Here is a 13,352-nt window from a genome sequence, read left to right as displayed (position 1 = left end):
ATTTCATTTGCCACATTGAAGCATGTTCATTATTTTCTGTAAGGATACCCTTGCAGGTTAAAAATCCTGTACAGAGCGCACTGATAAAGTTGCAGCAAATTATGTATAGATCTGGCATAGTACATTTCTACCTTTCTGTGATTTACCTATTGTAATCTGATCCAAACTACACATTACCCTTGAGTGAGCCAAATAGTGTGATTGTGACATTTTTAACGGCGCTAATGAGACCATGACCACAGTGGTGAAACACACAAGATCAAAGCATTTTCAATTTTCTTTAGATTCAGATTCAGATTCAGATTAGCTTTATTCGATTTTCATAGTATAAAATCATAAAAGCAACAATACATATATATACACATCAATGAATTTCGTTAGATTATAAATAACATTTGAGGATAAAAAAGTATTAAATCAACATGTAATTCATCTATCATATACCGAAATTAGCTAATCATTGAGTTGCGTTTCCTCAGAACACTTTTTAAAAAGCCCGTCATAACCATGGTACATGTAACATTTCCCAGCTGTTGTAGATTAAGGTGTGCAGGCCTGCATTGCCGCCACGCTCCATATATCAAGTATTGCTTGATCCATCTACTACGTTCCTTCTCATACAGTTTTGCAAAATAACACCACGTGAAAAGTAGATTGCGTTGACATATTATCACATGGACATAAATCTAAGACTCTGGATCAATCGTTTTTAGTTGGAAATGTAACCAGACGGTGAAATAAATCAAACCTAAACCTGGTCAAAATAAAACGATGAAAGCCCATAGTACAGAGGGTCAGATAAGGTTGTATTGCGTAGCAGGACAATGACAGTTGATGTTGGGTTACTGTTTTCTTTATGCGCTCCGCTGAACATCTTAACAGGACAAAATGATCCATGCATAGTCTTTTTAGTACTCTCTTTGGAACTCCACGGATCAATTCCGGGTTGCTGATTAGCTCTGGCCTTTGCAGGTCAGTTAGTGTTTTCCTGACATACTCAAGCCAACGAATGCGCTTAGCATTGTCCAAGCCCATGACATCCCTAATAATACCCTGGTTTAGGCCAAGGGCTTTTGATGCCCATACTCTCCGCCAGAGCAAGATAGGTTGCAGTTTGATCAAATCTGAAATGTAGTCCATGCCTAGTTCTGCGTGACAATTAAAAACAGACGTGCCCTGGGGAAGAGCTAGCAAGTATCTAAAAAATTTGTTTTCTGCTATTTGCAGGGATGATGTATCCTGGTACCCCCAGATTCCTGCCCCATATAAAGCAATGCTTCTACATTTGGCCACATAGATGTTTAACATGATTTCAGGTTGTCTTTTGCCTAGTTTAGTCGCAAAGTGCATCAGAGCCGCAATAGATTGTTTGAAGGATAGAGTCATGTTCTTAAGCTCAGGGCCCCATGAGTCCGAGCCATCGATTAGTACCCCCAGATAGGGAAAGGTTTTAGTATGTTCAATTTTAAGTCCTGTCACTTTGAGGTGCTTACAAGAGGCGCGACCTTTACCACAGAGCATCACAAACAACTTTTTAGCATTAATTCTAAGGCCCCTTGCTTCCATAAATTCTACATGGTGAATAGACAATTTTATTTATTTGATTTGGTACTCGACTGAGAACCACAAATATTTCATGCATAATATTCAATTTTTACACTATTTTGTTAAAATTTTTCATTCTAATACAAAGTTAAAAATGATTTATAAAATGTATAAAAATTGTAACAAACAAATTCATTTGGCGGAGTTTTACATAAAATAATCAATTCCTTTGCAGAGCTAATTCTACATTTGGTATAAACAGGTTGTAAAAACCTCTTTCTTGCCATTACCACTTTTGCATTTGGGCAAATAAACATCAAATGCTCCAAGTCCCGCTCCCCGCCTTGACACAAATTACACATAGAGCTTTCTTTTGAGTGCCATTTGGCTGTTATAGTTTTTACTGGTAAGATCCCGAATCGGAGCAGAACAATCGATCTCCTTACCCCATGATTTAGGTTAAAAGTGATATATTGCTGAGGTTTCTTAAATGCTATAGTTTCAGTAAAATTCTTATATAAAGACAATTTAGAGCAATACAGAGAGTCAAGGTCGTAGCTAAGTCTTGGAGCGAAGTGCTTTAAAAAGAGTTTCAACTGGGCTGGTGTCCAAGCTAGTAACAGATTGATGTTAGTCTCTGATAACTTAAAAGCAGCTAACCCGTTTTTTGAAAATACATGTTTGGAAGAATTGCAGTCAAATGTTTAAATTTTGAGCAGAGATCGAAGTGTTCCTTCTTCTGCATGAAGGAGATTATACGCCCACCTGATAATATTAGCAATTCCTCGAGAATAGGAACTAGTTAGTGAATACTCAAGGCGGAGAGCTTGTACTGGTACAGCCTGAGACACCTTCGTTAACTTCCATAGAATTTTTCCTTCTTTCAAATCCAAGAAACTCCATTGGGTTACTGGAATATATTCCAGGGCATATCACAGTACTGGCGGAATCTTGACGCTGTAAACCCTAAGCAAGGAAGAAAAATGCCTTTGTCCTGACACTGCGTATAACCTTGATAGAGCTCCCGCGTGTACATCAGATTTCCGGGTCAGATTCGAAATGTGTGGCCGATTTTGCAGAGACTTGGTGAAAATTCTGCCTAAATAGGTATATTCATTGACCTCTTCCGCCATTTTTGCCCCCAGGGGCCAGGTGAATTTTGCGCTCTTTTTCTTTCCTGAGAATGAGACTATTTTTGTTTTTGTGATGTTAGGAATTAAATAATTTTCCTCTGTGTAATTATGCAGTGCATGAAGGCTTCTTTGTAGATCAAATGGGGTTAGATCTAATATATTTATATCGTCTGCATATAACATAGTATGTATATTGTGGAAGGCTAATTTTGGTGGAAAATTACATACTTGCTGAAGACATTGAGGCATATCACTGAGGTAAAGGGAAAACAATAGGGGAGCAAGAAGGCATCCTGCCTACTTTAGTAGAGCCTTTTGAGCACCCACCTTGGTTCTGGCCATCAATACCGCGTCATCCGCATAGAGAAGGGAGACAATCTGTTTTTTACCATATCTCAGGGAATCGATTGTACTGGCCCCCAATACCTCCTCCAAGTTGTTCGTATATAGGGAGAAAAGAAAGGGGGCCAGCACGCAGCCTTGTCTCACCTCCTTCTCTATGCGTAAAAAATGTAAATGTAAAATGTAAATTGATACTTGTATAGCGCACTACTTACCCGCAAGGGTCTCAAGGCGCTTGTACGAATACCGATGTGGAACCCATCCTGGCTTTCCCTGTGAGGCGTCCACTCCTGGGCACCCCCATGGTGGAGGCCAGGCATCCTTAGCGTTGTGGGGGCCGTTGTGGAGATTAAGCAAGCTATTGCCCAGAGTTGCAGAGTGGGACTCCCTGATTGGAATAGGCACCGAGGCGAGAATAATCAGGTCTGTGGAATTTTTGAGCCCAAGACCCGCCGAGGCGGGGAATTGAACCCTGGTCCCGGGCCAGACCTCTGCATCAGGGTCTGCCGCTCTAACCATTGAGCCACACTTCTCAAGATCCCGTACACTCCCCCCTCATCCCGTGTCTCACTTTAGCTGTTGGCCCTGAATAGAGCTGCCGGCGGAAAAGCACAATGGCAGGCTCTACATTCATTTCCTCTAGTATTTGCCACAGCTTGACATGCTCCACGCAATCAAAGGCAGCTGAAAGGTCGACAAAAATTGCGTACAGTTGGCCTTCCTTGGCCCGGGTATATTTCTCCTGCAGCATTACAAAGTTTAGGACCTGCTCCACAGTACCCATTCCCTCACGAAAACCATACTGAACGGGGCTTAAGACACCATGCTCCTCAGCCCACGTTTGCATTTTGCTAAGTACCACTCTACCTGCAATTTTCATGAGGGAGTCTAATAGGGATATAGGTCTATAATTAGCTGGACTCTCCCTATCCCCCTTTTTATATATCGGTATTATAACCGATTCGGACCATGTTTTAATGAAACCTTTAGCACAACAGGCTTCAAGAACCCGTGTGCAAAGTGGGGCCCATAGTTCGACATTCATTTTATATATATCATTAGGGATCCCGTCAGGACCCGGGGCTTTGTTGTTTCTGCTGGCATTTATTGCAAGTTGTACTTCCTCGAGAGAAATCTCCATGGGTATCGGGCAATGACGGTCTACTAAAGGATACCCATTTACCACAACCTCATTTGATATAGTCCCTCCTGTATTCATGTAGACATTAGAGAAGAAATCTATGCATGTTTTCTCATCTATGGCTATTTCAATTCTCGCTAGATCTTTTTTAGTAAAGAAGGGGGCATTTACTGCCTGCCAAAATGATTTGGGGTCTCTGGACTGTGAGGCCCTCAACAGGTTCTGCCAAGCTTGCTCTTTAATTTCCTTTTTTCGTTGGCATCTTGCAGAGTTATATCCCTTTCTGCATGTTCTAATTGTGTCCAGGTCCCTTGGGTTGTTACTTAGAGCGACCTTGAGGGCAGTATACACCTTAGTGCATTTGGAATCAAACCAGCCATTACTTTTATTAGTCTTACTGGTATGTGCCCTAGTTAATGTTTCCTGAATGACAGTTATAATGTGGCAAAAAGCCTCCAAAGTTTCATCCTTAGTAGAGTTCTCATTAAGACAAACCATAATATGGGGTAAAGCCTTTGCCACAATTTCAGTTGATTTTTTCTCGGGGTCTACAATGTTCCATTTTAGTGCCAACCCATTTTGGCGTGCCACTGCGATATCTTGAGTCCATACCAAAGACTCAATTGTGGAGGCATTGTTACACTCAGGAATGGTTATAGACACGCTATGGGGGAGGTGATCGCTCAGGCCAATTGTATGGATCTCAAATTTTTCCACCCAATTGGAAAACCTGTTGGGTACAATGATGAAATCAATAACAGATTGAAACCCCCTAGCTAAGAAGGTAGAGCTAAAATACCTTGGGGGAACACATCATGTTAGCAAAGCCGAGATCCAGATTGGCCATAATACTATTAATTTTCTCACCTCTATCAGTGTGCGTAAAGTGACTGCTGCAAACCCCTACTTCCCGACCGTATTCCTGAAATCCACATGTATCAAGATCACATATGTTAATATTAAAGTCGCCCACCCAAATCCGTATAGCATCTTTTCCTTTTAGTGAGTTTAGGTGGTTTAATTCCACATGTAAATTATTGAGTACTTCTACATGATCAGCGTTTTTATTATTGTTGTTGAAATTTACCATAACTAACTCTACACTGTGATTTTGAGTAACACAGACCAATTGGTAATAGTGAGAGCAATTTCTACTGGCAATCTTCCTTACCTTCAGCAGGTTGGAAATGTAAATACAAATGCCTCCCTTGTGCCTACTGTGCAAAGAGCGTACTGCCGGGATATGAAAGGTCTTAAAACCATCTAGGTGTTTTTCATTTAGGAGCCAGGTTTCCTGAATGCATAGGATATCAATATTCTGCAAAAATTCCCCTCAGATGGTGTTAGATACTTTACTCTCTAACCCACAAACATTCCAGGACACAACTCTCACTTGACCGCCCTGCTGTATAGGGGATTTTTGGTTTGGAGTCTTTGGACACATTTTATCATTTGTAAGACTACACATCTGCCCCTCCACCATCAAGCCCCCCCGTTCAGCATCGTTCTTAGCCTTGCCATCGTTAATTTCAAGGCTCACCAATACAGTACCCCTTTCATTCCCTGGTGTTGCCCTGGTCCTATGTTTATAATTGTTTGCTATATTGTGTTTGGGCGAATGAGATATCAGCCGGCCCAGATTGCACACTGTTGGTGGTTCCCATGCAGAGTTTTTCACTCGGTCTGCCTGGTCTTTGAGTACAATCTGTGTGGGCAACCTCAAGACCGGGGAGACATAACTGAGTTTATAGTTAGCAGTTGCTTTGATCTTCTTACCACCACCCAGTCAGTCACAGTCATTGAGACCAGAGAGTACTGCAAACCTATTTAATCCTTCAAACACTGGAATAGGGCCCTCACCCCCCTGATTAATTTGATACGGTTGCCTCATTCTGTGATATCCCCAACCCTGCCATGCTTGTCGATGTGTTATCCTATTTTGTATCCACATATTCCATCCATTGGGTCTTGGTCTATTCAAGCCCCTATAGAAATACTCTAATGGTAGGATCTCCATTCCTTGGCTTCGTGTCCCTGCATTAAACATGACCTCCCTTAATATCCTCCCTACTGGTTTTGAGTTGTCAAAGTTGATTACTACACAATCCCCAATTTTGCTTTTCCGTGTCCTGCCCAGCCAGGCCACCCTTCGGGCCATTATGACATTTTGCCCTATCCTGCTGTCCACTGTCGTGTTTTTTGCTAGCCAATGAACCACCTTTTTATTTAGTTGGCCATAATTCTCCCTTGTTTCCTTATTTAATGGTGGGACATTACCCAGCACCAATACCAGTGGTGAGCTTTCAGGGGGTAAATTAATAACAGGTAAGGGAGCCCGATTATCCATACGGTCTGAGCTATTGCCACCCCCATCACCCTTGCTTTCTCTTAGTATCAGTAATGGGGTATTCTCTGTGTTCTGGGTGTTTGTGATAATTTGTTTCCCTTCTGGAGGTTTGTGCTCTAGACCACTGGTCAGTAACCTCTTGCTCTTATCATGTGGCCTCAGATCATTGGATACAGCCTTGGGCGCAGGGCAAGTGGTGGCCAGTGCTTTAGGTTCTATGGGTTTACCACACTCCAACCTTGTGCCCCTATTTTGCGCCGATGGTGCTAGATTGGCCAGCTTACGTGTGTTCTCTAGGGTAGCTTCACTCAAGACGTCCAGTTTCCCGTTAATTTCCTTCAGTCTTTCAATCAGGGGAAGCGTGAATGATCTAAATAAGTGTATCATATTGCTATCAGTCAGTTCTACATCATTTAATATTGGTTGGGCATTATTTTGGGGCAGGTGTCCCGGGGTGTCGGGTACTAGGGAGGCCATTGCTTTAGTAATAGGCATGGTGGTGGCCTTTCTAGGGGCGGGTATACCCAAATTTCCTGATAGTTTAGACATTTTTGGTTTCCTACCCAATTGGCGGCCCCCTCGCCTCTTTCTTTTACCCAATTGTTTGGGACACGTGGCTGTTTTTATTTGAAGATCAGCGGCCTGTACACTTTTCCTGGCTACAATAGGATGGAAGTCCTCCGAGGACTTACTAGTACAGGAAGAAATGTTCAGAGACATTGTATTAGCTCTCCATATTAATGAATTATCTTTATCAAGTGTTTGATTCTGTGGGCTAGAGCTAATCATAAATTAGTCTTTGGGGTTCAGCGTGATCCGGTGTAACAGCATTTTTCAGTTCCCCCAGCGAGGATCGCTTAGCACTTGTGAGTTCGAGGGATAGCCGTTTCTCCGTAAGGGCAATTTCCCTCTCGAGGACCCCAGCAGTTCTCATAAAGAAATTGTCTAATGTCCCGGTTTAGCTTCCCCCCGGTTTGCGCGTCATACATTTACTCCCCTTTCCAGTATTGCGAGCCATACTCGACAGAATGTACATTTTTGGGGTACAATATTAATATCTTAGGGAGCTCCGCTCCCGATTCACATAAACAGTCTTATGTCGGGCTTTAGAGGGGTGGCCCAGTCCAGTCTTATACAGCCTTTGACGGCCTTTGACGGCCCGCCCTTTGCCCCGGCTTAGCCCGGCGCGGGCCACGTGCCTCCCGCGACGCGGAAGCAGCACAGGATTCTTAAGCCACTCCGGGGGCGGAAAAGCGGCGGGTGGGCGTGGCAGTCCCGCTAAGTGTTCTGGGGAATGTAGTCCACCCGCACTGCGGCCGCTGAGCTGGTGGTTAGCGGCGGCGGGGGGACAGATAGCCAATAATGCGTATGCAGCGCGGGACAGGTCAGCAGCCCAAGGGTCCTCACGGGCGACAACAGTAATAAAGCAGGTGAGCGTCCCTCCGATTTGCAAGGTCTCCCGCTCCCCAGAGGCAGCACAGGATTCTTAAGCGGGCGCGAAAATGCGGCGGGTGGGCGTGGCAGTCCCGCTAAGTGTTCTGGGGAATGTAGTCCCCCGCACTGCGGCCGCTGAGCTGGTGGTTAGCGGCGGCAGGGGGGACAGACAGCCAATAATGCGCACGCAGCGCGGGACAGGTCAGCAGCCCAAGGGTCCTCACGGGCGACAACAGTAATAAAGCAGGTGAGCGTCCCTCCGATTAGCAAGGCCTGGGATTTTGAAATGCTGCTGTGCATGACTCATTTTCTTCCAAAGAGACCCTCAAGCCACACCAGAATGTCCTTGTCAGACCATCATCTGACATACTTTTCATTTCCCAAATATAGTTTCAAAGATGGCTCCACTGGAACAAATAATACAAAACTTCCACTCAATGGAATGATCATTTTTTTAAGAAATTTAGGGGATAAAATAAAAGCCAGATGATATTTTTGTACACATTATTCTAAAAAAAAGAATCCCTAAATAGCACTATTTATTCAAATGCTATAGATTCCAATTTGTGTAAACATTAACAGAATAGATCAGTAATAAGGGTTTCAGAGGCATAACATTACCTTCATGAATCAATACTATCTCAGCAGGTTTTCCCGGATATGTATTTTGTAATTTATTTCCATGATCAATGGCATAAGTTCCTAATGAAAAGAAGTGCCAGTAAGTAACCAGTTAGTATGCGTGCAAAGCCATCTCTGCCTTAGATCCTAACATTGCTGAAATAAGTATGGGTGGGAAATGTAAAACTTGGTAAAAGCAAGTTATAATATAAGTTTATTCGTAGGCAATTTTAAAAAAAAAAGGTGAATGTCAATGGGCAATTCTCTCTACTAGACCCTAACCTTTTTAAACACACGCTAATATATTCATCCAAAAGGCTTTGATTGAAGAGATTTCGTATCCATGTTAAGCAAAAATTGTGCTTATTCTGAGTTTTACCAAAAATGATTGGCCCACAGTAGGTTTCGATGCATTCCGCATCAACATCTGTATGGGTCCTGTAGTTACCAACACTTCATCCGCTAGTAAAATGCAGCAGGTTTTACGATGTGAAAGTTATTCCAGGGCGCTGTCAACTATGCATGGCTTGTAACACTTATCCCTGCGCAAATTTGTGTTTGCACAAGAGTTGATAAAAACAATTGGCTCCCAATTGGGGTATAGTTATGGAGCATATTGTTCTACAGGCTCTTTCTTAAGTTTCTTATTTGCTATTAGCAGCATATAACTTGGTAGAAAAAAACGCACGTGCCAACACATTCTTTTGGTAAACATTGTAATCTACTCCCAGATGAATCCATGCCTGTCCGGTCCATTATTGATGCCATGTGACCCTAATTGTGTTTTTTTTTTTTTTTAGAAACGTGATATTGATAGCAGCTCTACAGATGGACACAAACCTGACAAGTTCACAGGAAAGATTGAATTTAAAAACATTCATTTCTCGTATCCAACACGACCTGATGTTCGTGTAAGTTATACCACATTACAATGTTGCTTTCTTCAAAATTAAACAGATGTTTTTCTGATACAATAGATGTTTTTAATAAGCACTGGTAAAAATGTCTTAATTAGCCTTGAATGACCATACTAAAAAAGTCAACCCTCACATTTGATAATCTTGAAATAAAGTTTATGGAACTTTCTGCGTGTGTTTTCAATCCTCAACAAAAGGTCTAAGATCATCATGCAATAATATCATGAATACATTTCCACAGATCTACACCACCATGTATTGAAGTATGTTTTTCTATGAATGAGGAGATTGTGTGATGAAGAAATGTATAAGCTGTCTTGCAATATTAAGTGATTACTTACAGACATCTGTATTCCTTTCTATGTTACACCCTTTTATTTAAATGGTGATGTCTTTAAGAAGCACTTCTTTGCAGGCAGGTATGATAAAGTCTCTTCCTCCAGGAACTATGTATGATATGGGCACAGGATTATATTGTGCTGTATGTCCTACCACAAAGCAAATAGGCTTGCAGAGATGCTGAAAATTAATTCCATAGTTATCAGAAAAGACTTTGCTGTCAGTAACACCACACTGCTATGCAAATATTCATTATTCAAACTTTTTAATGCTTCACAGTAAACACTATGCAAATTGAAGTTCCTCCTTTAAAATTGTGTATGCCATGTCCCAATGCATTTTGGAAAAATGCTCCTTTGTCAGGAGGCTTGCATAAATCACTAAACATAGACAAACTCTCATGATAAAGGGGGTCAGGTACCGGACTGATTACATGGCATTGGGACAGATGCCAAAGAAGTGCTATATGAAATTATGAAGAAAGCCCTGGATTTACACATGTGGAGTCCTGGAGCCAATTTAACACTGAAGTGAGCCATAATTAAAAAAAGATAATCTCTAAATCATAGGTAATTGTTTGTGGAACTGGGATTTTAGTTAAGGCAGCACTACAGAAGCTCTGAGACAAACATATTTCAAAGCGAATGTCCTCACATGTGAACTTAATGGTTTCCTTTCTGACTAATAACTCCATCTCAGGAAGTTTTAAACATGGCCTCCAAGTATTGGATACAGATGGATCACAATTCACAGCAGAAAACAACTAGATAAAGAATTGAAGAAACTTAAATGTGGTGGCATGTTGATCTTGGTGGTCACCAACAAACCAAAGCAGCTAGGTGGGGTGAGCATTTGTATTGGCATGCACCTTTCTTAATAAGACCAGTTACAAAAACATTTTCCCCCTACTATCATTGATCCATTTACTAATTTAAATGGAGCCTGGTAGTTTTCTAAATGGTACCACAATACAGGATACCACTAATTGCTACTCAATGAAGCCTGTTGATATTAGGTGACATTTTCCACCAATGTGGTTGTGAGATGATCAAAGGCTGAGCTTTGGGGTATATCCAGCTGTGAAGTCAGGAGGATCCCTGCAGAAAATGACAGCAGTATTCAACTTCCTCTGATTAATCAATCCTGCAGAAATTTAGCAAAAGTCCTAAAGTAGCAGTGTCCGCATTGTGGAAAGCACTTCAGAGGGTTGACAGAAACCATTGATACCCCTATTTCAAAGATTTGGACAACATCTGCTAACAAGCATACAAAATGGGGCACTGCAACAGCAAGTTTACAATTCTAATATTCAACTCATCTGGGAATAAAACAAGTCTGCCTTTTACTTGTCAAGACACTCCCGCACACCAACTGTGTCAGAACCCAAGATGATCAAATGCAAAAACTAGCTTGTCATGAAACTAGAATATCTAATAAATGCAAATGTGCAGGATTAATGTCCATAGCTGGTCAAGAACTTTGTAGAATGGCCCAAATATGATCACTGTACTAAACAATTACATTGTTGTGCTTTTAAAGGTGTATCATGAAATTAACGTATCTTCATCAAACAGGATTTGTAGTGCACAGTTAATCACCCAAGAGGGTATCCAGGCACTATGGACCTTCTGCGATCATTCAAAGAGCTGAGTCTTGAGTACATTCCTGAACTACATGAGAGAGGGGGTATTCAGAGGTGGAGGGGTAGGTAATTCCAGGACTTGGCAACAAGGTAGGAGAAGTCTTCAGCTGTGACTTCGACAGATTCAGGGGTTGTGAGCGAGGAAGTTAGAGTGCAGGTGTCTGGAGGGTTGGTGGTAATTCAGGCAGTTGTTGATGCATGCTGGTCCTTGGTCGTGGAGGGCCTTATAGACATGTATTAGCAACTTGAATTATCATCTTTTCTGAACGGGGAGCCAGTTCAGGACCCTGAGGTGGGGGGTTATGTGGGTCAGTTTTGGGAGGACGTGAATGATTCTGGAAGCAGAGGTTTGTATCGTCTGGAGTCTGTTCAGGAGTTTCGTGATGATTCCTGAGTACAGCGTGTTGCCGTGGTCGAGTTGGCTGGTGACTAGGGCATAGGTGACGTTTTCCTGCTGTCAACAGGGAGCCATTTGAAGACCTTTCAGAGCATGCGAAGGGTGTGGAAGCAAGGGGAGGCAACTGTGTTGAACTGGCATTTCATGGTGAGTTTGCTGTCTAGGATGATTTCAAGGTTGCAGGTGTGGTCTTTTGGTGTGCGTGTAGGCCTGAGTTTGAAAGGCCACCAAGTGTCATTCCAGAGGGAGGTGTTGTATCTAAAGATCAGCACTTGGTCTTGTCAGCGTTGAGTTATAGGCAGTTGATCTTCATCCATTCAGCAACGTTCTTCATGCAGTTGTGGAAGTTTGTCCTGTCTGGGGTGGGGTCTTTTGAGATTGATAGGATATGTTGGGTGTCGTCTATGTAGAAAATGGTGTTGAGGCCCTGGGTTTTGATGAAGTGATGTTGACCAGGGCATCATGTAGATGTTGAAAGGGTGGGGATGAGGGATGAACCTTGTGAGATACCGCAGATGATGCTCTTGGGTTCCGACATTTAGGGTGGTATGCAGATACTCTGGGTTTGACCTGTGAGGAAGGGTGGGATCCATTTGAAGGCATCTCCCTGGATGCCAATCTGGCAGAGTCTCTTTATGATGGTGTGGTGAGATATGGTATTGAAGGCTGCTGATAGTTAGAGAAAGATCAGGGCTGCTGTGCTTCCCTTGTTGAGAAGGGTTCTCCTTGACCGGGTAGACATAGAAGATTGAATGTCACTCAAAGAGGATTATATCATCATCTCCTTTTCCCGCATGGAAAGAATACTTCAACTGGTATATCAGAGGCACCAAGGACTGGCATAGGCTAGGACAGACTAATGAAAAAAGTGTGGTTCACTGGCTTACATTAGCTGATGGAGGGTCTTGTTGTGAGGCTATATTAAGGCCTTCAGGAGGTCTTTGTATTTGCACCTTAGCCCTCTCCTTTTTGCTGCCACTTGTGGGTCAAGTATTGCTTTATACGGGAGGGGAGAGTTTTCCTGGCCTGAAGATGGCAGCCGTTTAGGCTAGCTCCTTCAGCCACATGACAATCGGACATAATCCTATGCCATTTTACTATCCTTTGCCGCCTCGTTTGCCTGCTGAATTCTTGCAGACTGTGGCAAAACGACTGTTTGCGGAATCCAGCCAGGTAGCTGTGACGTAGGGAATATAGTCGAGCTTCTTCTGCAGCCGCTTGGCTGGGGCCAGGAGCAGCCTGCGGAGCCTGTTGTCAGCTATCGGGCCTCTGCTATACTTTCCCTGAGCCCCGCTGTGTTGCCTAGTGGAGCCTGATCGTGGACCCCAACTTCGGCACTGGAGCATACTAGACCAAAGCTTGTGCTCCACGCCCGTGGAGGAGATTGCTCTCGGCATCAGGGCTGGGAGACTGTGTTTGGCCAGTGAAAAATTCTGGGCCCTTCCATCTCCTGGCTGGAATGTGAGGGGTTGATATAGGCCTTTCTTTGTGGTA

General features: G+C 42.9%; 1 protein-coding gene across 1 annotated transcript in view; it reads left to right on the top strand.

Annotated features, from left to right (window-relative positions):
• LOC147688995 (ATP-dependent translocase ABCB1-like) overlaps positions 1-13,352 on the top strand; it is an 856,748-nt gene that overhangs the window by 372,507 nt on the left and 470,889 nt on the right. Inside the window, exon 13 of the mRNA XM_086941881.1 lies at positions 9,364-9,474. Within this exon, the coding sequence (XP_086798007.1) occupies positions 9,364-9,474 (111 nt within the window). The remainder of the gene's footprint in view (positions 1-9,363; positions 9,475-13,352) is intronic.

Source organism: Lissotriton vulgaris, chromosome 10 (genome assembly GCF_964263255.1).
Source record: "Lissotriton vulgaris chromosome 10, aLisVul1.2, whole genome shotgun sequence".
In the NCBI taxonomy this organism is placed as follows: domain Eukaryota; kingdom Metazoa; phylum Chordata; class Amphibia; order Caudata; family Salamandridae; genus Lissotriton; species Lissotriton vulgaris.
Note: the sequence above shows the minus strand (reverse complement) of the source record. Positions and strands in the feature narration are given on the sequence as shown.